General features: G+C 59.8%; 1 protein-coding gene and 1 non-coding gene across 19 annotated transcripts in view; both read left to right on the plus strand.

Annotated features, from left to right (window-relative positions):
- The window catches only part of CHD3 (chromodomain helicase DNA binding protein 3), a 25,789-nt gene extending 1,217 nt beyond the window's left edge, over positions 1 to 24,572 (plus strand). Inside the window, exons 2-40 of one of the 18 annotated variants that reach the window (XM_086685877.1) lie at positions 3,720 to 3,832; positions 4,356 to 4,526; positions 4,702 to 4,844; positions 6,812 to 7,095; positions 7,313 to 7,443; positions 7,611 to 7,761; positions 7,923 to 8,119; positions 8,426 to 8,659; positions 8,878 to 9,081; positions 9,591 to 9,802; positions 10,723 to 10,854; positions 11,237 to 11,336; positions 11,750 to 11,941; positions 12,080 to 12,280; positions 12,621 to 12,758; positions 12,989 to 13,110; positions 13,266 to 13,439; positions 13,567 to 13,708; positions 13,933 to 14,064; positions 14,682 to 14,799; positions 14,973 to 15,097; positions 15,294 to 15,525; positions 15,828 to 15,994; positions 16,476 to 16,653; positions 17,058 to 17,123; positions 17,551 to 17,636; positions 17,785 to 17,918; positions 18,478 to 18,622; positions 18,803 to 18,965; positions 19,064 to 19,176; positions 19,265 to 19,400; positions 19,514 to 19,615; positions 19,796 to 19,927; positions 20,078 to 20,186; positions 20,623 to 20,755; positions 21,018 to 21,259; positions 22,321 to 22,484; positions 22,717 to 22,843; positions 23,294 to 24,572. In XM_086685877.1, the coding sequence (XP_086542003.1) occupies positions 3,720 to 3,832; positions 4,356 to 4,526; positions 4,702 to 4,844; positions 6,812 to 7,095; positions 7,313 to 7,443; positions 7,611 to 7,761; positions 7,923 to 8,119; positions 8,426 to 8,659; positions 8,878 to 9,081; positions 9,591 to 9,802; positions 10,723 to 10,854; positions 11,237 to 11,336; positions 11,750 to 11,941; positions 12,080 to 12,280; positions 12,621 to 12,758; positions 12,989 to 13,110; positions 13,266 to 13,439; positions 13,567 to 13,708; positions 13,933 to 14,064; positions 14,682 to 14,799; positions 14,973 to 15,097; positions 15,294 to 15,525; positions 15,828 to 15,994; positions 16,476 to 16,653; positions 17,058 to 17,123; positions 17,551 to 17,636; positions 17,785 to 17,918; positions 18,478 to 18,622; positions 18,803 to 18,965; positions 19,064 to 19,176; positions 19,265 to 19,400; positions 19,514 to 19,615; positions 19,796 to 19,927; positions 20,078 to 20,186; positions 20,623 to 20,755; positions 21,018 to 21,259; positions 22,321 to 22,484; positions 22,717 to 22,843; positions 23,294 to 23,534 (6,086 nt within the window). In that variant the 3' untranslated portion in view covers positions 23,535 to 24,572. Of the gene's footprint in view, positions 1 to 3,719; positions 3,833 to 4,355; positions 4,527 to 4,701; positions 4,845 to 6,811; positions 7,096 to 7,312; positions 7,444 to 7,610; positions 7,762 to 7,922; positions 8,120 to 8,425; positions 8,660 to 8,877; positions 9,082 to 9,590; positions 9,803 to 10,722; positions 10,855 to 11,236; positions 11,337 to 11,749; positions 11,942 to 12,079; positions 12,281 to 12,620; positions 12,759 to 12,988; positions 13,111 to 13,265; positions 13,440 to 13,566; positions 13,709 to 13,932; positions 14,065 to 14,681; positions 14,800 to 14,972; positions 15,098 to 15,293; positions 15,526 to 15,827; positions 15,995 to 16,475; positions 16,654 to 17,057; positions 17,124 to 17,550; positions 17,637 to 17,784; positions 17,919 to 18,477; positions 18,623 to 18,802; positions 18,966 to 19,063; positions 19,177 to 19,264; positions 19,401 to 19,513; positions 19,616 to 19,795; positions 19,928 to 20,077; positions 20,187 to 20,622; positions 20,756 to 21,017; positions 21,260 to 21,501; positions 21,737 to 21,976; positions 22,485 to 22,716; positions 22,844 to 23,293 lie in introns of those variants that run through there. The other 17 variants (XM_086685887.1, XM_086685878.1, XM_086685879.1 and 14 more) reach the window with 17 other exon arrangements.
- LOC112857173 (small Cajal body-specific RNA 21) lies at positions 18,052 to 18,192 on the plus strand. The gene has a single exon (XR_003223310.1).
- Positions 24,573 to 24,790: the final 218 nt, after the last annotated feature.

The raw sequence follows: 24,790 nt of genomic DNA on the forward strand, positions 1-24,790 counted from the left end.
AGCACTCCTTTAAGATTGGGGAGCGAGGGGAGAGTGCCTGAGAAACCAGATGCCCCCAACTCCACCCCCTCTATCTCCAGTCTGCTCCGGGCTCTTTTGTGTCAAGTGCGGGGGTTGGGGGGGGGGTGCCCAGCGTGACCCCGGCAGTCTGGGGTGGCCGAGCTGCCCAGCTGTGACTCTCACGTGGCTGCCATTCACTGTCACTCACTCTCTCGCGGAAACCACCCGCACCTTGATCACGCTGGGGGGCGTGAACTGCCCACCCAGCTGTTCTGCAGCTTGACCGTCACTCAGCACCCCTCCCCTGGGATAAGTCCCCCGGCTCGCTCTGGGCATTTCCACCGGTGGTGGAAGGGACAGACTGCCGCGTCGCATGGAGGGGGGGGGGGGGGGGGAGACAGCAGTGGCCCTACTCAGACCACCCTCCTAGTGGACTGATTTTTAATCTTCTTGTGGATAGGGGAGCATCCTCAGGGTGTTCACATTTTCTGCTTGGGGATGAACGGGGACATCCACACCCCCAGGCCCCTGGGTGACATGAAGCACCAAACTTCAAGACGTCTCACATCACGCTCTTTGTAAAACTGTCATATTGATCTGCGTGGTTTAGGTAGCAAATGTTCCCCTTGAGTTGAGACAAGCTTTGAGGCAGTGTGGGGTGCCTTCTTGGGGGGGGGGCAGGAGACTGCGTGTCTGATGGAAACAGGACCCTCCCCCACCCCAGGCTTGTCTGAAAAAGGGAAAAGTTTTTAGAAAGTTATCCCAGAGAACCCAGGGATTTGCAAGAGGGGAAAGGAATAAAGAATCATGGGGAGGGGGGCGCCTGGGACACAGCAGACGAGCTAAGAAGAGGGAAAGGAAGGATGTCAGGTTGTGTTAGGGCACTGGCGGCTCTCACCTATTTGTACTGCGAACTTGGAATGTGGCATTTGGGTGTCTTTGATCCCGGATTTGGGTACGGGAGAGAGAGAGGAGCATGAAAGAATCTGAGGTCGAGGTGGGTCTTTGTGTCAGTTCTCCCTCCCCCTTTTTCCCCCCTGCTCTCCGAATAGCCGAGGAAAAACGTCAAAAAAAAAATTTTTTTTTTAATTTGTATTTGCAGTGAAAACCCACCTCCCCGCTCTCCCAGGGCTGTCTTACCCTCCCCCTCCCAGCCCTCCGAGTCAAAGGAGTGACCCAGATGCACCCCCCAGATGACTTTCTGAGGCAAAACTTTGGGGAAAATATTTTTAGTTCGCTCGTTATTTCTGTCTGCCTGAAGTGTGGGCAAAAGAAGCCTCCTCGAAGGAAATTTGTGCGGGCCGCCCCCCCTCAGCCTTCTCCAGAATATGACTTTGGACGTATCCGAGGTCTATTGTTTTTCATTCTGCTTTGATTCTCACCATTTTGTTTTACATTCTTACCCAAGACCAGTTTGATCCCTTCCCCCCTCTCAGCTCCTTACATTGTTAAACGTCTAAAATAATAGCGCTCGTGTTGGTGGGGGAAGGGAGCAGGAAGCCCAAAAACTCATTTCTTCTCCCTCCCCCTTCTGGCAAGTCTCGAGAAATAATATAACATAATATATAGATGTGATTCCGTGGGGGTGGGGGTGGGGAATGATTGTGGGTGGTGCGGAAAATTCTGGTAGTTTCTTTGCAAAAGGTCTGAAAATACAAACCCACCCCCTGCGTGCAGTACGCATGTGCAACAGACCTATTATGGTGGTGCGTTGTGGGGGAGGGAGGGGAATTTGAGAAAAAATAAATATATGTGTGAGAGATTGATGGCGAGATTAGGAGGGGAGCGGGGCGGGCGGGAGGCGCGGCCCGGGGCCTGGCTCCTCCCGCCTCCCCCCTCCCGCCTCCCTGGCGCGCCTGGCCCCGCCCCCGCCGCGCGCCGCCCTCCGCCCCCGCCCGCTCCGGGCTCAGAGCCGGGGTGTGGGAGAGTCTGGGCGCCGGGCCAGCATTGAGTGGCTGCTGAGACCGAGGTTGGGACTTGGATTTGCTTTATTGCCCTCCCTTTCCTTTCCTCGCCGTTGCTCCCCGCCTCTCCCCGCCGCCGCCGTCCTCCCCCCCCCCTCCCCCCCCGCCCCGAGTCCGGGAGCCTCCTGCCGGGGCGGGGAGTGCGGTGAACTGGCGGCGAGGTCCCGGGGCAGGTGCCCCCATCCCCGGCGAGGCGGGTGGCGGCCCGGGGCCTCTTCCCTGATGCGGAGCCAGTTGGCCTGCCCTCGCCACCGCCCCGGCGGCCTCCCGTTTCCATGTTCACATTAACCCACGTCTGGGGGGGGGTTAGGGCGAGGTGGCCACGGGGCAGGGCGGCTCGGTGACTTCCTACTCCAGCCCGCAATCTGACTTCACGGCCCCCCGGGGCCCTTTACGGGCTCCCCCCGCCCCCAGCCCCGTCCTGGAATGCCTCCCTGCACCAGGGGGACACGGGATGTTTTGAGGACAAGTGACATCGAGGAAGGAGGTGCTGGGATCCTGAGGCAGTGGAAGCCCTGTTAATTGTGGCTAATTTCCCCTTGGCCCTTGTGCCACGAAGGATTGTGTGTCCTAGAGCAAGGGGCTGGGCCAGGCCCAGGCCCAGGCTTTCCTCCTGCATGGCTGCCTCGGCCCAGCTGGGACAGGTCTGGCTGGTTAGGGTGGTGCTTGTTGGAGGGGGGAGGGAGGCCATCAGTGTCTTCCCCAGACTGGCAGGGGTCATGGAGAAGGGGGGGAGCATCAGGGAAGCACCCCCCCGCCCCTGCCTGGGGAGAAAGCCAGGGACTTAGCCCTTTGCAGGTACAGGCTGTCCTCTGGATTTGCGCTCACCAGTATGTTCGAGTGCTGGTGCCTTGGAGGACGCACGTGCAGGGTGTGTCTTTGTCTCGTATCTTTGTTTGGGTCTCCCCCACGGCTTCTGTGTGAATGGGACTAAATTTGGAGACTAAGGGTGAGACCAGGGGACAAAGGGTGGGGCCCCTGAGTTCTCTAAGAGAGCAGGGGTGTGGAAATAGATCTGAGGGAGGGTTCCAGGCTACTTGGGAAGAGGAGGAATGTTCAGGGAGTTGTGGAGACTTTCGTAGGGTTAGGGTGTGACGAAGGAGCCAGACACTGCGGTCCTGTGGGCAAGACGTGAAAATGACTGGCGAGGACTGCTTTTCCTCCAAGGCTGTGTTGGGGTGACAGGAGGCTTGGCGATCGTCTGCGGAAACATAAATAGAGGCCTCCCTCGTGGCAAAAAGGATGTGAGGGCCCCGGGGTGTTAGTGTGAGAACCCAGGTGTCCACCTTTGGCTCTCCCCTCTCAGCATCTGGCTTAGGGAGCTGCCAGCTTGTGTCTCCCCACTCCAAGTGCTGGGGTCAGGCCAGGCCAGCAGCTGGGCATGGCTTCCCCGGTTCCTGGGCAGGATGCCAGCTGGCTGAGCGAGGGGGAACGCAGGAGGGGCCCTGGCGGCGTCTGAAAGGACCTGCCACAGTCAGAGCCCATGGCCTAGAGCCTGCTCCCTTGTTAGCAGGAGGGGAGAGGAGGGAGTGGTTTGGCTGCTCTTCCCTCCTGACCCCTGACCTCCCATTCAGAACCCAAGCGCCCCAGAGTACTCGAAGCACTCTCTGTGCGCATGCAGCGAAGGGAGGCAAGGTTTGGAGGAGTTCATGGCCGAGTTCCTGGAGAGTTGGGAACAGAAGAGGTGAGGGAGGGTGAGGTCTAGGGGCCGCCGAGACTGGTGGCTCAGGGTTTCTGGTGCTCTCCGCTCCAAAGATAAGGACGACCTTCGGCTGCTGCCTTCGGCCTTGGGCGTGAAGAAGAGAAAACGAGGACCGAAGAAGCAGAAGGAGAACAAGCCAGGGAAGCCCCGAAAACGCAAGAAGCTCGTAAGTGTCGAGGACTCCCGTCTCCACGGCGAGGCTCGGCAGACCTGTTCTCGGAGACCCGCGTTCCCTCTGGTCCCCGTTACCGAGGGTGGGGGGATCCTGAACTCAGGGAGGTCTGACGCCCCTCCCCGCTCTTGCTGGCCTGGAGCTCGTGGATGGCGGGGGCAGGGGGCGGCGGGGGTGGGGGGGCTGACTAGCCTCACTCCCTACAACCCAGTGAGAGCCCAGCTGCCCCCGGGACTTGCCTTAGCAGCAGGGAGCAGCAGTTGAGAGCAGAGGCTGCAGAGGCCAACGGGAGCCTGGTAGTTCTGTGTCTTCTTGGCGGCTTGTTTAGTTGTCCGTGCCTCAGTTTCCTCATCTGCCAAAAAAAAAAAAAAAAAAAAGTGGATAAAAATAGATGAGTTACTATCTCCAGGGATCTGTCGGGAAGACGAAAAGAGAGACGGTGCACGTTGTGTGCTAAGAACAGTTCCTGGCACGTGGTGGGACTGGAGAAATGTTATTTTTACTTCCCCTCCCTTAGGACAGTGAGGAGGAATTTGGCTCTGAGCGAGATGAGTACCGGGAGAAGTCAGAGAGCGGAGGCAGTGAATATGGAACCGGACCAGGTCGGAAACGGAGACGGAAGCACAGAGAAAAAAAGGAGAAGAAGACAAAGCGGCGGAAAAAGGGGGAGGGCGACGGGGGGCAAAAGGTGAGTGGGATTCGGGAGCGAGGGGGACAGGCCCGGGGAGCGAGGGAGGGCCGCAAGGAGGGGTGCGCAGTGGAGAGGCTGTACGGGGATGGGCTGGAGAGCCGGCGGGTCGGTGGGATGGTGGGGGCGGGGGAGGGGGCCCAGCGTGGGGGCTGGGGAAGCACCTGCCTCCCAGAAGCTTCGTGTCTCCCAGCAGGTAGAACAGAAGTCGTCAGCGACTCTGCTGCTGACCTGGGGCCTGGAGGATGTGGAGCACGTGTTCTCCGAGGAGGATTACCACACGCTCACCAACTACAAAGCCTTCAGCCAGTTCATGAGGTGCGGGAGGGCTGGCGAGTCCTGGTGACCAGACGCGTTCACTTAGGGAGGCCCTGAACCCCTCTAGAGTCAGATAAAGGCTAAGAAACTGTTCCCCAGAGAAATGCACAGCGCAGACACACAAAACTGCGCACACAACTCCAGAGATGTCCCAGACTCCTACAGATCCAGGGACCGCAGGCAGGACCCCTGCACGGGGGTGGGGCGGGGTGGGGGGGGGTGTCATTCCTGCGCTAGGTGAGAAAACTCTCTAGCGACAGAGCACAGCGAGGGCCGAGAGACCCAGTTTTCCCGAGTCACTTCTCTCTAGACTGAGGCTCAGAGAGAATATCAGTGTGGCCCGATTGCCTGGTTATCCAGGCCCCCGGCCCTTCCTCAGGACCCCGTGAGCATGGAGAACGCATCGCTGGCTGGGGAAGCTGAGCTTCAGTGACTCCCCAAGTAGAACAGGCCAGAGCGGACAGGCCTTCCGGGGAGCAGGCGCTTTAAATAGTGGAGTCCTCTGCGGGTACAGGTCCTGGCTCCGTCTGGGGTCCAGTTTCTTCTTTAATGTTCAGTTTCTTTTTTTTTTTTTAATTTTTTTTCAACGTTTATTTATTTTTTTGGGACAGAGAGAGATAGAGCATGAATGGGGGAGGGGCAGAGAGAGAGGGAGACACAGAATCGGAAACAGGCTCCAGGCTCTGAGCCATCAGCCCAGAGCCTGACGCGGGGCTCGAACTCACGGACCGCGAGATCGTGACCTGGCTGAAGTCGGACGCTTAACCGACTGCGCCACCCAGGCGCCCCTAATGTTCAGTTTCTGAGTCTGTAAAATCAGCACCGTCACACCATGTCCCTCATAGGGGGTCTTGCGGGGAGTTGCTGGGGTAAAGAAAGCCCAGGGCACTCTCAGGGTCTTCCCCGCCCCCGCCGGCCCCGGCCCCTCCGGGGCGTGTGCCATACTGGGTAGCTGTCCTCAGTACTGTGTCTCCCCTGCCTCACTGCTTAGGACAGTGCTTTTGTGATCACCGAGGTCACCTGTGTCCTCATGAGACTTTAACACCCCACCACAGAGCTCCACCTGCCACCCTTTGGGCTCCACCTGCTGGCACCCATTCATCAGGGCCCCTGGAGCTTACTAGAAAAATGCAGAGGATCTTGGCAACATGCAGTATTCGTTAAAAAATAGTTTTTTCTTAACGTTTATTTGCTTTTGAGAGAGAGTGTGAGCTGGGGAAGGGCCAAGAGAGAGGGAGACCCAGAATCAGGCTCCAGGCTCTGAGCTGTCAGCACAGAGCCCAAGGCAGGGCTCGAACTCACAAGTTGTAAGATCATGACCTGAGCCGAGGTCAGACACTTAACCGACTGAGCCACCCAGGTGCCCCTAAATGCAATGCAGTATTATCTTGAGTATGAAAGGCATGATGCATGAGAAAGTGTTTTATGACCTGTCAGATAGTCTAAGTATCTTTACTGACATCTTTTTTTGTTTGTTTCATCCTTTGTTATTTTCCGTGAATTTGTTTTCTTTTTCCCTTTTTTTATATTTTTTTGTTTATTTTTTTTTCTTTTAAGCTTCTTATTTATTTACTTTTAAAGTGACCTCATTCCTGGGGCACCTGGGTGGCTCAGTCGGGTGGTTAAGTGTCAGACTTCGGCTCAGGTCATGATCTCACGGTTCATGGGTTCGAGTCCCGCATCAGGCTCTGTACCGAACACTTGCTCAGAGCCTGGAGCCTGCTTCGGATTCTGTGTCTCCTTCTCTCTCTGCTCCTCCTCCGCTTGTGCTCCGTTTCACTCTGTCTCTCAAAAATAAGTAAATGTAAAAAGAAAAACAAAAAACTTAAAGTGACCTCATTCCTAACAGGCCGTATTTTCGCCACCCAGGAACTCTAGCTCGTTCGCAGACTTGGTTGCTGAGGGGAAATGGCAGTGTTCCCGGACCATCTGGGAAGGTTCCGAGTCTTCTGCTTCTATGTTTCCAGGCCCCTGATTGCGAAGAAGAATCCTAAGATCCCGATGTCTAAGATGATGACCATCCTTGGGGCCAAGTGGAGAGAGTTCAGTGCCAACAACCCCTTCAAGGGGTCGGCAGCTGCCGTGGCGGCGGCCGCGGCAGCGGCGGCCGCAGCTGTGGCTGAGCAGGTGTCAGCTGCCGTCTCATCAACCGCCCCCGTAGCACCTTCCGGACCCCCCACCCTTCCAGCACCTCCTTCTGCTGATACCCAGCCCCCACCCATCCGAAGAGCCAAAACCAAAGAGGGCAAAGGTGAGGAACTCTTCGCTCAGAACAGCGGTCACCCCGCTGTCCCGACTGCGCAGCCTCGGATTAGAGCATACGATTGTCTTGTCTCCTTGGCCCTGACTGTCACCGCAGAGACGCTTTCCAGGAAGAGGCTGCAGGGAGACCAGAGGCCCCCGTGACCTCCGTTATTCCAGGGTGTCGTGACCTCTGCTCTTTCTCCCTCACCCCACTCCTCGTTCAGGTCCAGGCCATAAAAGGCGGAGTAAGAGCCCCCGAGTGCCCGACGGACGCAAGAAGCTTCGGGGAAAGAAGATGGCGCCACTCAAAATCAAACTAGGGCTGCTGGGTGGCAAGCGGAAGAAGGGAGGCTCGGTGAGCGGCCCCTGAAGTCCGCTGAGCACTGGGGAGGAGGGGGGGTATGTCCAGGGCTGGGGGTCCGGACGCAGGGGTCCACGAGGGAAGCCGGAACAGGAGCCAGAGGCCTGGGGCGGGCAGCGGCGTGAAGCCGGCCTCCCTGACCACCACGGGGCTATGGGCAGTATGTCTTTCAGAGCGACGAGGGCCCCGAACCCGAGGCTGAGGAGTCAGACCTGGACAGTGGCAGCGTCCACAGCGCCTCGGGCCGGCCTGATGGCCCTGTCCGCACCAAGAAGCTAAAGAGAGGCCGGCCAGGGAGGAAGAAGAAGAAGGGTGAGGGGTGCTCGCTGTGTGTGGTTTTGACAGCCTGCCTTCCTGCCGTTCGTCCGTGATCTTCATTTTTCCACGCTGTCTCCTTTATTCAACCCTTCTCTTTCCCCGTTCTCCCTCTCTCCTTCTCTCTCTGTGCCCCGTGCCTCCCCTGGTGTGCGCAGCAGTCCTGGGCTGTCCCGCAGTGGCCGGGGAGGACGAGGTTGACGGCTACGAGACGGACCACCAGGATTACTGTGAGGTGTGCCAGCAGGGCGGGGAAATCATTCTGTGCGACACCTGCCCTCGTGCCTACCACCTCGTCTGCCTTGATCCTGAGCTTGACCGGGCTCCTGAGGGCAAATGGAGCTGCCCCCACTGCGTGAGTACGCGGTGCCCTCGGGGACCCCAGCCCCACCCCCCATCTTCTTCCTGCCCGCCCCCCCCCTCCATGCTTGGGTTGTTCGGTGCCAGATGTGTGAGGTCCCGGGATCCTGGTTCCTCGCCCCCTCTGCCTCCGCCGCCCGAATCCACGGCCTCGGAAACTGAGGCGTCCCGCCCCTTCGTTCGCACCCACCTCCTCTGCGCCTCTAGGGTTCAGGTGGCCCGTCTTGGCCTCTGGCTTCCGGTCTCGCCGCTCACGTCCTTCCTTCCTTCCACCTGTCTCTGTCTGTCCCTGGCCTCCCAGGAGAAGGAGGGGGTCCAGTGGGAGGCCAAGGAGGAGGAGGAGGAGTACGAGGAGGAGGGAGAGGAGGAGGGGGAGAAGGAGGAGGAGGACGACCACATGGAGTACTGTCGCGTGTGCAAGGATGGCGGCGAGCTCCTGTGCTGTGACGCTTGCATTTCTTCCTACCACATCCACTGTCTGAACCCGCCCCTGCCTGACATCCCCAACGGTGAATGGCTGTGTCCCCGATGCACAGTGAGTGCGCCCGCCCCACAGCGTCTACTGGCGGCCTGACTCCTCTCCCCGCTCTGGGACCCAGACATCCAGCGCTCTCCCCTCCCCTCCCCTCCCCTCCCCTCCCCTCCCCTCCCCTCCCTTGCCCTTTGACTCCCCTGTGGGACCCCTGTTCTCCTGCTCTAACGGTGGGCTGTGTTTGCCTCTGTGTCTCCTCCTCGCGCGTGTCTCCCCCCAAGTGCCCCGTGCTGAAAGGCCGCGTGCAGAAGATCCTGCATTGGCGGTGGGGGGAGCCACCCGTGTCAGTGCCGGCGCCCCAACAGGCGGATGGGAACCCGGATGCCCCACCCCCCCGCCCCCTTCAAGGCCGATCCGAGCGAGAGTTCTTTGTCAAGTGGGTGGGACTGTCCTACTGGCACTGCTCCTGGGCCAAGGAGCTTCAGGTACGAGACCCCTCCTCTCCCCCTCCTGTCACCCCCTTGGCCGCTGCTGTCACTCGCTCGCCCCTCAGGCACCGTGGTCCCACACCCCTCGCTCGTCCTCACGCTAGGCCTCTGGCCCTCCTCCTGCCGTTGTCTCCACGTGTGGTTCTCTGGTTCTCCTATCCTGTCCACGTCGGCCTCCCTTAGCTCTCCTCCTTCGAGAAAACCTAGCCTTCCTTAGCTCACTCTCCTTCTGTGTCTGTAAGCACGTGTTACCAGCACCCTCAATCTTGCTGACCTCTTCCCTGCGTCGTTTTGCTCGTTAGGCCCTCGCCAGGCCCTGCCTGTCCTGCCTCGCGCACTGTCCGTTCTCCTGCTTTGGCTTTCCGCGTGTCTCGCCCCCTCTTTCACAGCCCCTTCCCCGGGCCGCTCCCCCCCCGCCCCGGGGCCCTTCCCTGACGCCCCACCCCCCCACTTTGTCCTCTTCGGATGCCGGGACCATCTCTCCCCCGTCCTCTGCGTCCCATCAGTTGGAAATCTTCCACTTGGTGATGTACCGGAACTACCAGCGGAAGAACGACATGGACGAGCCCCCGCCGCTGGACTATGGCTCTGGCGAGGACGACGGGAAGAGTGACAAGCGCAAGGTGAAGGACCCACACTACGCGGAGATGGAGGAAAAGTACTATCGCTTTGGTATCAAGCCGGAGTGGATGACTGTCCACCGCATCATCAACCACAGGTGAGCCTGTGGCCCGCGGGCAGGCCTGCCGGGCTGGGCCGCTCGTGGTGGCGGCCGTGGCCCCGCGTTCGTATTTGTCCGGGAACCAAACGCCTGCTCCCGCTGGATGACTCCCTTTGGGCCTGTGTCCTCAATGGGGCAGACCAGGAGGAGAGTCCGGGCGGGCGCGACTCTTCTGTCGTCGCCTCTAATCTGATGACACGCGAGTCTGGGTGTCGGGGCATGAAAGCAAACGTGGAAAACGTGGTTTAGCCAGGCCACTGTAGTAGGAGTCCTTTCTTGCCGGGACTTGTTACCGCCCGGCGTTATTCTAGGTGTTTACCCATTTCGTTGCTGCCTTCCGCGGCAGAATGTGAGCTCCGTGAGAACAGGGTCACTTGTCTGTTTTGTTCGTCGCTGGATCACCCCTGCCCGGAACGGTGCCTCACCCTTCATAGGCGTTCAGTCGATACCGATGAGACGAACAAACGATATAGAAGCCCAGGGATGTTTTCTGATAGTTGATTTTTAAATTTTTTTTGAAGTCTTTATTTTGAGAGCGAGCACGAATGGGGAGGGGCAGAGAGAGAGAGAGGGAGGGACAGAGAGAATCCCAAGCAGGCTCCGCGCTGTGTCAGCAGAGCCCAGCGTGGGGTCTGAACTCACGAACCACGAGATCATGACCCGAGCCGCGACCAAGCGTCAGGCACTTAACCGACCGAGCCACCCAGACGGCCCTGATAGTTGATCGTTAAGAAGCCATCCGGAAAAAGTTAGGGCGGTCTTCGGCCATCCTGAGTTCCCCCGCAGTGTCCCGCCGTTGAGGATTAGGTAACAGATGCTACGTGTTTGCTGCTGACCGCGTTTGTTAACGATTTCCGTCTATTTGGTCCGTGTTCTTTTTCTCCTCCTGCTCCCCCTCTTGGCCTTCTGCCCCACAGTGTGGATAAAAAGGGGAATTACCACTATCTGGTGAAATGGAGAGACCTGCCGTACGACCAGTCCACGTGGGAGGAAGATGAAATGAACATCCCTGAATACGAGGAGCACAAGCAGAGCTACTGGCGACACCGGTGAGGGAGGCAGGTCGTGGGCTAGAGGGAGTCTGAGGCCGGGGCGTGAACGCTAACCCTCAGGCTGAGCGGAGGTACGGTAGGGACAGGCGCCCCACCTGGCGTGAGGGCAGGGGGAGCCCGCGCGGGGTTGTCCGGGGTGGGGCCGGTAAAGAGGCGGCGTGAGGAACAGAGGGAAGATCCTGAGTGATGGGGAAGAGGGTGCTGGGGCCGGGGGAGGGTTGGCTCCGGAGGTGAAATCTAAGGGGTGATGGTGAGGAGCCTGGGGGAAAGGAAACGTGAGGAAGTCAGGTTGAGGGGAAGCGGGATGTAGGTCTGGAGGGGTTCGGAAGAGGGCGAACACTCGAGGAGCAGGCCTCGCTCAGACCCGCTCTGTCCCCAGAGAACTAATTATGGGGGAGGACCCGGCCCAGCCCCGCAAGTACAAGAAGAAGAAGAAGGAGCTGCAGGGCGACGGGCCTCCCAGCTCTCCTACGAATGACGTGAGTCCTCCCACTTGGCCCGTCTCCCGTTTCTAGAACCACGATGATGGACAGTTTCCCAGGGGCTGTGGACAGGACTGCCCAGTTTCTGCGAGCTCTCTGAGCGGTAGCCCCTCCCTGCGGTGTCCAGCCTTGTCCCGGGAGTGGCTGGGAATTCTGGCAGTTTGCGAGGAAGCCGCTGGAAGCAGCAGCACGCAGGGCTCTCCCGCCGCCAGCCACCTCTGTCGTGCTGCCGGGGCTGGCTTTCAGGAACGAGGGGGGAGGTCCTGGAGACTAGAACGTTCACAGGCTCAGGCCTAGTGGAGGGAGTCGTCGTCCACCTCCACGTCGGTGCCAGGGCGAGGGCGGAGGAGACCAAGGACCCGAGGGGCCCCGGCCGTCCCCTTGAGTGTCCGGACTCCTTGCCTCCGCAGCCCACGGTGAAATACGAGACTCAGCCACGGTTTATCACGGCCACGGGAGGCACGCTGCACATGTATCAGCTGGAGGGCTTGAACTGGCTGCGCTTCTCGTGGGCTCAGGGCACCGACACCATCCTGGCTGATGAGATGGGGCTGGGCAAGACCATACAGACCATTGTCTTCCTCTACTCGCTCTATAAGGAGGTGCTGGATGCTGGGGCCCCCGAGGGGAAGAGCGGGGAGTGGAGGGCCCTCGAGGGCCGAGGATGGCAGGGAGGAGCGTGACAGCCAGAGGACTGGGGTCACATCCGGACTAATGGTCCCCCTACCCTCGACCCCCAGGGCCACACGAAGGGTCCCTTCTTGGTGAGCGCCCCACTCTCCACCATCATTAACTGGGAGCGGGAGTTCCAGATGTGGGCACCCAAGTTCTACGTGGTGACCTACACGGGGGACAAGGACAGCCGGGCCATCATTCGGGAGAACGAGTTTTCCTTCGAAGACAACGCCATCAAAGGTGGCAAGAAAGCTTTTAAGATGAAGGTAGGCCCCTCGACCTTGTCTTCTCTAAGAGCCTCAGCCCTGTTACTTCTCTGCCCCAACCCCAATTTTAGTTTCTCGGCGCTCTCCCTCCACCTACTCTCACGCTTCTGCTCTCCTGTCCCGGAGACGTAGGGCGTCCATTCTGTCCTCACTGGCCATGTGTTGGTGGTTCGGGGGCCACGTTCAGTAATCCCTGCGTGGAGTCAAAGTTGGAGGACAGGCTGTCTGGCTCCTCTTTGGCAATCACGGCCAGGATGGGGTGTCTGGTAAAGAACAGGGGTGGAGGTCTAGGCGCCTGGGTGTCGGGTGGCAGCCGAACGGACAATGGCTGTGTTGGCAGAGGGAGGCCCAGGTGAAGTTCCATGTGCTCCTGACATCGTACGAGCTGATCACCATTGATCAGGCAGCACTCGGTTCCATCCGCTGGGCCTGCCTTGTGGTGGATGAAGCCCATCGGCTCAAGAATAACCAGTCCAAGGTGAGCGAGATACCCAGAGCTCAGAGTTTTGCTCTACTTCTAAAAAGGAAAGTTCTGGACTTTCTGTGGTCCGGAAGGCAAGATGCCTGGGGACCTCCGGTGGGGAGAGAGGGACAGACTAGGGACTCGGGGCCTCTCATCCTAAAGGGAACCGGAAAAGTGGATACTGTGGTCCAACCACTTGCCACTAACGGGCCTGTTCTCCTGCCTTTCTTTGCCCCACTTTCTAGTTTTTCAGGGTCCTCAATGGCTACAAGATAGATCATAAGTTGCTGCTGACAGGGACTCCATTGCAGAATAATCTGGAGGAGCTTTTCCATCTGCTTAACTTCCTCACCCCCGAGAGGTTTAAGTAAGTGACTCAGCAGGGTGGTCTGCAGAGATGAGAAGTGGAGGGATGGGGAACCTGAGTGGGCAGAGGATTCATCTAAGTGAAGAATGGAGCCTGAGGTCAGGGGCAAAGAACCTGATGGGCTTTTCAGTTCCTTATCTTCTTCTGGCTGCTAGCAATCTGGAAGGCTTCTTGGAGGAGTTTGCTGACATATCCAAAGAAGACCAGATTAAGAAACTGCATGATTTGCTTGGGCCGCACATGCTGCGGAGGCTCAAGGCCGATGTCTTTAAGAACATGCCAGCCAAGACAGAGCTCATTGTTCGGGTGGAGCTGAGCCCCATGCAGAAGTGAGTTGAGAGCCGGGTGACCTGGACCCGGGGCTGGGGTTTGGTGGCAGCTTTCCAGGACGCGGCGACCCAGGGCGCCCTCATCACTGCCTCCTTTATTGTGTGTCTTCCGCGCCCTGGTCTTTAGGAAATACTACAAGTACATCCTGACTCGGAACTTTGAGGCCTTGAATTCACGAGGTGGTGGGAACCAGGTGTCGCTGCTCAACATCATGATGGACCTTAAGAAGTGCTGCAACCATCCCTACCTCTTTCCTGTGGCTGCTATGGTGACGCACGCACTGGGGGCTGATGGCGCGCTAGCTCTCTGAAAACGGGGCGGCGGGGGGGGGGGGGGGAGTGGAGGCGGGGCGGGGGGCGTGGCACGGAGTTTCTGGGAGGAGTGGGAATGTGCAAGGCGTGGACGCTGGATTTGGGCTTTGGGCATTCTGGGCACAGTCAGAACACGGGGACGGGTTTCCTGATCTTCTCCTCCCTTCTCCTCCCTTTGCAGGAGTCCCCCAAACTGCCCAGTGGGGCTTATGAGGGTGGGGCACTTATTAAGGCATCTGGGAAGCTTATGCTGCTGCAGAAGATGCTGCGAAAGCTGAAGGAGCAAGGACACCGAGTGCTCATCTTCTCACAGGTGAGCCGGTCTGTAGCTGTGTTGACCTCGGGCCGGTCCCTTACCTCGGTCCTGTGGCCACCACGGTATGAGAGGCTAGGAGATCACACCCTGGAGGGCGTCTGGTCTGGCTGCATTCATCTTGGCCTCTGATCCCTGTTCTTAACTAAGGTTGTGGAAAGTCGTCGGCCGGCTTCTTTTAAGCCAAATGGGGAAAGGCGGAGGGTGGGTCATCTGTCTGCTCAGGGTCGTCCCTGGGGCTGGAACTGTTTCTTAACCAGGAGCGGGACAGGAGAGCCCAGAGCTCTTACAAATCCGATGAAAGCGATAGGTCCGCTCTCTGGAAATCTGCACGGACAGACAGTTATGTACAGATTTTCTGGGCATTCGTAGGTTTCCCCGAAACCTTTTGGTGGGTCTCAGAGGAGAATCTCTGCCTCAGGAGACACAATCCTGAGCCCAGCAAGTATGACCAGAACGTGGGGCTTGAAGAACATGAAGAGGGACTGGGCGGGGAGGCAGCACCAGTGGAGCACGGGACGGGGCTGGCGGAAAGTGGAGGGATCGTGGTTGGGGTAAAGACGGGGCCCATCCTGCTGCTCCGTCATTCCAGACTCCGTCCTCTTCTCTTGGCATAGATGACCAAGATGTTGGACCTGCTAGAGGACTTCTTAGACTACGAAGGCTACAAGTACGAACGCATCGACGGCGGCATCACTGGGGCCCTGAGGCAGGAGGCCATCGATCGGTTCAATGGTGAGCGGGAGAGGCCTAGGCCCCACTTTGCGGGCAAGGCCCATGCCTCCTGTGCCTAGGTTCCCAGCATGGCGGGCATTTATTTGCCACCCCGCTTCCGAGCTGGGGGTGCGGTTGTCTGCGGTCAAGGAGTGTCTAGTTAGCAGGTGCCTAACCTCTTTCTCTGCCCCCAGCTCCTGGCGCCCAGCAGTTCTGCTTCCTACTGTCCACCCGGGCCGGGGGCCTGGGCATCAATCTGGCCACTGCCGACACTGTCATCATCTTCGATTCCGACTGGAACCCTCATAACGACATCCAGGTGGGAACTCGCCTCCTGGAGCCTCTGCCCCAGTTAGCAGGGAAATGTGGGCTCTGGGCAGAGAGTGTTGTGTCCTGCGGTCAGAAAGGAACCTCTCGGGGATAGATGAGCCTCCGTTCCCAGGCACGTGAGCTGCGTCGCAGGCCCTGCCACCCCCCGACCCCAGTTCATCCCCACTGTCTCCTTGCCCCTGCAGGCCTTCAGCCGTGCTCACCGGATCGGCCAGGCCAACAAAGTGATGATTTACCGGTTTGTGACTCGAGCGTCCGTGGAGGAGCGCATCACACAGGTGGCCAAGAGGAAGATGATGCTCACCCACCTGGTGGTGCGGCCTGGGCTGGGCTCCAAGGCGGGCTCCATGTCCAAGCAGGAGCTGGACGACATCCTCAAGTTCGGCACCGAGGAGCTGTTCAAGGATGAGAACGAGGGTGAGAACCTTTTCCTGTGGTTTCTGGAAAGCAGCCCCTTGCCCTCACGGGAGCACTTGTCTTCGGAAACCCTTCCAGAAACGCTCCCCTGTGCAGCCTGGGGAGGAAGGTTGGCCTCTCTTCTTACACGGAGGGTTGAAAACAACCACAAATCTCTGGACTCCCGGGGAAAGGGTCTTCTCCCCTTTGAGCTCCTGGGAAAAGGAAGCAGATTGGAGGGCTTTTCACTGACCCTTTGCTGAAGTTCTGCCCGAGGTTCTGGTTGGAACTCAGGGTCCCCTCTCGTTCCCGGTCTCCACCAGGGGAGAACAAGGAGGAGGACAGCAGCGTGATTCACTACGACAATGAGGCCATCGCGCGGCTGTTGGACCGGAACCAGGATGCGACAGAGGACACCGACGTGCAGAACATGAACGAGTATCTGAGCTCCTTCAAGGTGGCACAGTACGTGGTGCGGGAGGAGGACAAGGTGAGAGGCTTGGGGTCACAATGCTGTGTAGCCCGGGCCACCTCTGAAGGGTAGAGTCCCTTATTGGACCTCGAAGTAGGAGGCTCCCCTTCCGCTCTTGTCTTTTATGTGCTCTCTTCCCGTTGCACCCAGCAAAGGGCAGTAGTGGACCTCAGACAGGTTGTTTCCCTAACGGGCGAGAGCAGACTTTGCGGAAGACTTAGGCGAAGAAAGTACCGATAAACACAGAAGGCGGTGCCGCGGTGGCTCTGGGTGAGAGCGAGAGGGACGCAGAGGGCGCTGGAGGAGAGGTTTAGGAGACAGGCAGGTGGGAGCAGAGGAGAAGCACGTCGCTGGTAAGAAGGAAGGAAGGTGTGCGATGCCCAGGAAATTCACGCAGAGTCCAGGAGACTGGGCGGCAGGGGAGCAGGGGCTTTGTCGCGGGGCAGGCACCGGGCGGGCGAAGAGGGAGGCTGCCAGCATTCGTTCTGCTGCCCTTCAGATTGAGGAGATCGAACGAGAGATCATCAAGCAGGAGGAGAACGTGGACCCCGACTACTGGGAGAAGCTGCTGAGGCATCACTACGAGCAACAGCAGGAAGACCTGGCCCGGAATCTCGGCAAGGGCAAGCGGGTTCGCAAGCAGGTCAACTACAACGACGCCGCTCAGGAGGACCAAGGTGAGGACTGCCCCCGACGGAGGAGCTGGAGAGGGCCGAGGAGGAGTCTGGAGGCCGGGGTGCATTTAGAGGGCTGTGGAGGGGCAAGAGTCTGGGAAGGGTCCGCGGGACCTGCCAGGAGGCCAGGCGGCTTTGTGGGCGGCCTCAGCCAGCTGGTGGCTGCAGAGGCCCCGTGTGGGCACCCGGGGTCCTCGCCTAGTGCAGGACCTGTGGGAGTCGGAGGTGAGCAGGGACGAGGCGAGCGGCGAGCGGACACCACGCTGTTCGGGACGTGGCCCCCGAGTTAGACTGCGGCAGTCACCTGGCGTCACCAGGGGGCCCGGCGCCGGAGAAGGGGGGGGGCCTCCAGGCAGAAAGGGCTTATCCCGGGAGCCGTCGCCAACCACTCTGCTGCCTCCCCACAGACAACCAGTCCGAATACTCCGTGGGATCGGAGGAGGAAGATGAAGACTTTGATGAGCGTCCAGAAGGTGGCACCTGTTTTCCTGATTTTCCACCTTAACCCTTCCTGTTTCCCTCCCGGAGCCTTTAAGTCCCCTGCTTTTGTGCAAACAAGTGCTTTTCTGGAGATGCGCTAAAAGGACGAGATAGCCACGATCTCTCCGCTGTTAAAATTTGGAGTATGTGATCACACGGGCTTAGATGGCTAGATGAAAAATCGAGAAAGCTTTACATTCCCACGGGTAACGTGGCTCGCATCGAGTGTCTGTTGCCAGGGTGTTAACGTGCATGGCTTCTTCCAGGCCTGCTGGGTTGGTAGGGCTGAAAGTGCCACGTGACCCAGGCCTTGCCTGGGTTCTGCGTCTTGTGGGCCTGGGGTGCTGAGAAGGACTGAGGGGTGGAGGAGGTGGGGGGCCCACTAACCAGGTCACCCTCCCCCTCCACACACACACCCAGGGCGTCGACAGTCCAAGAGGCAGCTCCGGAACGAAAAGGACAAGCCGCTGCCTCCCCTGCTGGCTCGAGTTGGGGGCAACATCGAGGTGAGAGCCGGGCCCAGGCCCCCGCGTGTTCCTTAAGGAGAGGATGAAGCCGGGAGTGGGGGACCGAGGCCGAGTCGCTGAGGGGAAGGACCAAGAAGCGAGATGCCGGGACGCTCACGGCCCGCTGCCCGCTCGCCCCGACCCTCAGGTGCTGGGATTCAACACCCGGCAGCGGAAGGCCTTCCTCAACGCCGTGATGCGCTGGGGGATGCCACCACAGGACGCCTTCACCACGCAGTGGCTGGTGCGGGACCTCAGGGGCAAGACGGAGAAGGAGTTCAAGTGAGTGCGGGCACGCGGGGTGGAGCCGCACGCGAGGGTACGAGCCGTGCGTGTCCGCTCCTTCCTCTTGGCCGCCACGTGATGTGACCTTACTCAACTGATTCATCACGCTCCCCTGCCACGCGGCGTCTTCTGGCTTGGTTTCCTGGGGCGTGGACTCAGCCTGCCCACCTCCCCTCAGCCGAGCCTAGAGCAGAGAGGCCTGGCTTCCTCCCCCACAGGGCAGGTGGTTAAGACAGGAACCTGGCCCCCGGGCTGGCCTCGCCTCACATTTACTTGGTAGGGGAGCTGGTGGACAAGACGAAGAGCTGACTGATGGGGCCTAGGAAGGACGCACCAAGGCCACGGAGACTGTGGAGACACAAGGGGAGGGGCGGAGGCGGGAGATGGGGTTTGGAGGGCTGGTTGCGGTGCGATTGAGCGGCCCTGGGAGGGCCCCTGGGGCACCCTGGAGGCACCGTGGGAGTTTAGGGTTCAGGGGATGAGGGTGACATCCTCGCTGGCTGCTCGGGTCCCTCCTGAAGCTCTCCTAACCTGCGTCCCTCCCCACGCTCCCCAGGGCCTATGTGTCTCTGTTCATGCGCCATCTGTGTGAGCCCGGGGCAGACGGTTCTGAAACCTTTGCTGACGGGGTCCCTCGGGAGGGCCTGAGTCGCCAGCAAGTGTTGACCCGAATTGGAGTCATGTCTCTCGTCAAGAAGAAGGTACTCGTCTCCTTGGCCAGAGTCAAGCTGGCCACCTAGGCCCCATGCCCCCCTCTGCCTGGCGACCCCGAGTTCTGGATTCAGGCTGGCGGGAGAGGAGACCCGGACGGGGCTGAGCTTCCTGTGTGTCCAGCGCCCGCAGCTGACCCCTGTCCCCCACGGTCCCGGTGCCCCTCTCAGGTGCAGGAGTTTGAGCACATCAATGGGCGCTGGTCGATGCCCGAGCTGATGCCCGACCCCAGTGCCGACTCTAAGCGCTCCTCCAGGGCCTCCTCTCCTACCAAAACGTCTCCCACCACCCCGGAGGCTTCTGCCACAAACAGCCCTTGCACTTCTAAACCTGGTAACGGGGGTCGGGACGCAGGAGGGGTGGGCAGGGAGCCAGCGCCCTGCGGACAGAGGAGTGGGAGACAGCGTGGGGTCTCTGCCTCCTCCCTGCAGCTACTCCGGCTCCAAGTGAGAAGGGAGATGGCGTCAGGACACCTCTTGAAAAGGATGAAGCTGAAAACCAGGAGGAGAAACCGGAGAGGAAGATCGAGAAGGTGGAAACAGAGGTGTGTGGCTGCCTGGCTCCCCCAGAGAAGGAGACAGTCAAGGTGTCCGGAATCTCTGCTTCATCCTGACCCCATGGTCGTCTTCTAGGCCGATGCCCCTAGCCCAGCCCCGTCGCTTGGGGAGCGGCTGGAGCCAAGGAAGATTCCTCTAGAGGAAGAGGTGTCTGGAATAGCAGGAGAAATGGAGCCTGAACCTGGGTACCGGGGGGACAGAGAGAAGTCAGGTGGGTTCATGGGCTTAGGGCTGATGAGGGGCTTCGAATGTGGGAGTTCCCTCTTCCGGGGTCCGGGGATGAGGGTGACATCCTCCCTTCGTGTCCCCTTCCCCCTCCCACAGCCACAGAGTCAACGCCAGGAGAGAGGGGGGAGGAGAAGCCATTGGATGGACAGGAACACAGGGAGAGGCCGGAGGGGGAGACAGGGGATTTGGGCAAGAGAGGTAATGGGTGGAAGGACTGGACACCTGCGTCCCTGGGGAATCGGGCGGTGGAGTCTGGGGGCCAAATGCCTGGGTCCTGGGGGCGGGGGTGCCGTTCCAGGGCCTGTCTGGTGCAGGGCGGGGTCTTCGGGGCTGGGAGGAGCCCCTGCCGAGGTGTGAGCTCTGCCCCGTCTGCCCCAGCAGAGGATGTGAAAGGGGACCGGGAGCTTCGACCGGGGCCTCCTCGGGACGAGCCACGGTCCAACGGGCGGCGCGAGGAGAAGGCGGAGAAGCCTCGGTTCATGTTCAACATCGCAGACGGCGGCTTCACAGGTGGGGGGCTGTCCCTGCCACCTGCTCCTCACTGGGATACGCTCATCCTCATGGGCACTGTCCCCTCCCGCTGTCCACACCCCTCACCTCCGCCCGGCTGCCGTTCCCCGAGTCCTGACGCCCCGTCTCTGTCTTCTGCCCGCTTCTCAGAGCTTCACACGCTGTGGCAGAATGAGGAACGGGCAGCTATTTCCTCGGGGAGACTCAACGAGATCTGGCACCGAAGACACGACTACTGGCTTCTGGCTGGGATTGTCCTGTATCCTTTGATACGAACGCAAGAAAAAAAATAGTTCTCCCAGTCCGGAGAGGGGAGTTACAGAGAAAGAAGAGTCCGCACCCAGGGAAGGGGGGCCGTGCTACACTTTGGGGGAGATCAGGTCAAAGGGAAGGACTGTTTTTTGGTCTTTAAAAAATTTTCTTAATGTTTGTTTAAATTCTTGAGAGGGAGAGAGACAGAGCACGAGTGGAGGAGGGGCAGAGAGAGAGAGGGAGACACAGAATTGGAAGCAGGCTCCGGGCTCTGAGCTGTCAGCACAGAGCCCGACGCAGGGCTCGAACTCCCAGACCGCGAGATCATGACCTGAGCCAAAGTCAGACGCTTAACCGACTGAGCCACACAGGCATCTCGAAAGAAGCGTTCATAGCGCAGCCCATCCCTGTTAAATTCCTTGATGGTCCCTCCCTCGTCACAGCCATGGCTACGCACGGTGGCAGGACATCCAGAATGATGCTCAGTTTGCCATTATCAACGAGCCATTTAAAACCGAAGCCAATAAGGGGAACTTCCTGGAGATGAAAAATAAGTTCCTGGCCCGGAGGTTCAAGGTGGGGATCAGAGAGAGAAGGAACAGCATTGAGGAGGGGGTTGGGTCAGAGGTGGGACCAGGTCTGTGGGGAAGGTTGACGCCGTGAGGGTGGCAGCGATGCCGGGGGCCCAGAGCGGAGCGTGACCTCGTGGCCGTGCTGGGTTGTCACAGTCCATCCCGGTGTGAGGCTGGGGTGCTCTGGGCCGGCAGCGAGGGCAGCGTGGGGCCGCAGCGCTGCCCCCCCCCACTGTCCCACGCTCACCCTCCCGCCGGGCCCCCAGCTCCTGGAGCAGGCGCTGGTGATCGAGGAGCAGCTTCGGCGGGCGGCCTACCTGAACCTATCGCAGGAGCCGGCGCACCCCGCCATGGCCCTCCACGCCCGCTTCGCCGAGGCCGAGTGCCTGGCCGAGAGCCACCAGCACCTCTCCAAGGAGTCGCTGGCGGGGAACAAGCCGGCCAACGCCGTCCTGCACAAGGGTAAGGGCCGCGGCGGCCCCGCGCGGGGGAGGGCCCACAACGCTGCGTAAGTCTTCACCCCGCACCCCTCAAAATCTTCCCACCCCTCTGACCCCTTTCCCCTCTGAACCCCCCCCCCTCTGACCTCTAACCCCACCCTGACCCACCCGGCCACTCTGTGGTTCTAGCCTCTAGGGTTTGTGCGAGCCAGCCCTCGTCCACGCCCACTAGCGGTCACACCAGTGCCCAGTGGAGGGACCCTCCCCCCTTCCCCAAACTCCGTGAGACTGTGCCGCGTCCCCTCCACAGGGCGGAACTTCTTCGTTGACCCACACGCCTGCCATACCGCTAATAGCACCCTCTCCGGGGCCTTGGCCTGTGTGTAGCCCCCAAAAATCCTTCCCGCCCCCGGTCCCAGAAATCACGTTCCTCACGTCTCGCTCGCCCCACAAGACAGAAACTGCCACCGTCCCACCCTCTGACCCTGCCCCATGAAGCTTCCCGTTGACCTTCACCCCTTTCTCCCCAACCCTCTCACCCTACTGATAATAGATTAAGTTCCAAAGCCCTCTAACCATCTAATCCTGTCTGACGTAGTGACTGACTCCTGGCCCCCTTGATTCCTGTTCTAATTCCTTGAATCTGTAATGCTGATCCTCTAACCTCCCTCCCCCTTACATATTAAAACCCTGATTCCTCGAATCTTCGACACCACTTACCACCTCCCACACCTCCTGACTATTTCCTCCCCGTCCTCCCCACCCCCAAAACCTCACTCTTGCAGTATGGGATGTTCTGACAACTCCCCGCCCCGTGTCTTCCAATGTCTGCCCCCCCCCCCCCATCTCCCTTTTCTCCGTATTCCTGTTTCCTTTCCTCTCTCTCCATCTGTGTTCTGGTCTCTCTGATTCTTCACCTGATGCCTTTTCTCCCCCCCCCCCCCCCCGAGTCACTCTTTCTGTCTACTCTGTCATTTTCTTGACCTCTGGTTCTTTGGTATCTCTGACCTCCTCCTCTCTCTGTCTTTCTGACTGTGTCTGTCCATCTGACTCCTCGTCTTTTCCTGGCTCCACCTCTCCCTTTCCCTGTCTTTCTCTTGCCCCTCTTTCTCCGTGGCCCGGGCCCCAGTTCTGAACCAGCTGGAGGAGTTGCTGAGCGACATGAAGGCGGACGTGACCCGCCTGCCCGCCACGCTGTCCCGAATACCCCCCATCGCAGCCCGCCTTCAGATGTCCGAGCGCAGCATCCTCAGCCGGCTGGCCAGCAAGGGCACGGAGCCTCACCCCACACCGGTAACCCTCGTTGTCCCAACTCCACTTTTCCCCGTGGGCACTCTCCTGCCCACGTTCCCATCGACTCTAGACCGTGCGGAAAACCGCCGTGCTCCAACACGCTCCCACCCTCGAGGCTCCCTGCGTCTATGCCACGCACTCAGTAGTTCTGGAGTTGACCTGTGTTCACCCTACGGCGTCTCTTCTCTCTCAGGCTTTGGCGCCTCTAACGTGGGCTTGCTCTCTCTTGCAGGCCTTCCCCCCGGGTCCGTACGCTACACCTCCGGGGTACGGGGCGGCCTTCAGCGCCGCACCCGTAGGGGCCCTGGCCGCCGCAGGCGCCAATTACAGCCAGATGCCTGCAGGGTCCTTCATCACAGGTCAGCCGGGGACTCCTCCCCGCTCTTCCCAGTTCTCCTCTCCGACCTTCAGCCCCGCTCAGCTGCCCGTTTACCGCTCCGGCCCATCCCGCTTGTGGGCACGTGTCCACTGTTCCACGGAGTGGAGTCGTGCTGGGCTCTGGCCTTCCCACCCTTTAATTTCCCTTCCAATCCCGTTGCCAAAAACCTAAGGCTTTCAGTGGTTCTGTGGCTTGGTCCTGCTTACCCGAGCCTCCCCCGTCTGGGTTACTTCTGGGGAAGAGAAGGTGAAGTCAGGAGGGTGGGTAATGGAGTTGGAACATGAGAGGGGTTCGCCCTCGTCTTCCCACCCCTGCTACCCTGGAAGATCAGAAGGGGCACGAGGTAACCTAGCGGTGAAGTGCTCTGGGCGGGAAGCCATGTCTGGGAGCAGAGTCAGGATTGACCCTTCCTCACCCCCTTCCCACACAGCCGCCACCAACGGCCCTCCGGTGCTGGTGAAGAAGGAGAAGGAAATGGTGGGGGCACTGGTGTCAGACGGGCTGGATCGGAAGGAGCCCCGAGCCGGGGAGGTGATCTGTATAGACGACTGACCGGACCCCAGGCCTGCCCATCACCCAGGCCTCGTGCCCGGGGCCGCCCCCCAGCTCAGGCTCTGGGACCTGCGGCCAATTCTCCACCTTCCCCACCCCTGGGGCCACCTCTGGGCTAGGAGCCCCCCCACCCCTCTCTACGACTCCTCTCTTCAAGAAGGGCCCTTTGTCTCTCCCTCCTCCCGTGCACCTTTCCCACCACGCTTTGAAGGCCATGCTGGTGCGAAGAGGTCTGGGTGGGAGGGGTTAGCGGGGTCTTCTGAGTCCCTTTCTCCCTCCCCCCCCCACCCAACACACAGCTTCTGGATATGTGGTTGTGGGGAGGAAAGAGGTGGAGCCTCCCCAGTCTTTACTCCTGCAGTACAAGCTCCATCCCCTGCGGAGGTGGGGGTTAGCCTTGCCTGGCCTTTAGGAACTTTGTGGGGGGCGGGGGGGGGGACAGTTCTGAAGAGAGGAGGGGGACTTGAGAGAGGGAGGAAGGGAAGAGGAGGGGTGGCTGCATGTTTCCTTCCCTACCTCCCCCCCCCCCCCCCCCCATGCGGAGGGCGAGCAGTTAAAGGGAGGGAGCCCACTCCCGGTCAGCCTCGGAATAAAGCCTCAGAATCACTGGCTGTTACCTCCTGCGCACCGGCATCTTGTGTTGGGAATCTGCCCCTCTCCCTAGGGACCAAGGACCACCCCCACAGAGAGAGTAACGGTTGGGCGATACTCCCTCAAGCCAAAGAGGAGCTCCCCAATCTGTTCTAGGGATCCGGGTAACCTAGAAAGGGTGGGGAAAAATACTACAGGCCAGACATGGGGGAGCCCCCGGCTCTTGGGTTCAGGTTCTCGGAGGACCTCTGCCCTCCCTCCTGAAGGCCTGAACACGGACTACATTTGAGTGGGTCAGGCAGGGGGACTCGTCAGGGGGACGACCTTGCCTTTGGGACCAGAACGAAACAGCGGGGGGCAGGCTGGGGAGACACGGGCATACCCTCCCCCCCAGGAGGGGCCGGGGAGGGGGGCAGTTTGCATGGCGAACCCCTACTTCCTCTTCGCTGCCCCTCACTTTCTTGCTGCCCCCTTCCCAGTCTCTTCACTCCCCACTCCTGGGCTGTCCCCATCCCCTCTTCTGTATCAGGTGTATTGGTTGTACATATAAATTATACTTTCCTTTCTGTGTGCTCTGTTATTTTTGCGTGGGGGACTTCTTTGGTGGTGGGGGGGAATAAGGAAAGAAAGGGTACTGCTTTCTGCCATTTCGTGTTACCCATCTTTCTTCTCCTTTCTTTTTTTTTAATCTCCTGACTTCCTGTTTCTTATTTTTCCCTTGAATCACCAACTAAAACTCCGAGGCTCTTTCTCCCACCCCAACCCTGGTGTGATGAACTCAGTG

Source organism: Puma concolor, chromosome E1, assembly GCF_028749965.1.
Source record: "Puma concolor isolate L17-30 chromosome E1, mPumCon1.1.hap2, whole genome shotgun sequence".
Classification (NCBI taxonomy): domain Eukaryota; kingdom Metazoa; phylum Chordata; class Mammalia; order Carnivora; family Felidae; genus Puma; species Puma concolor.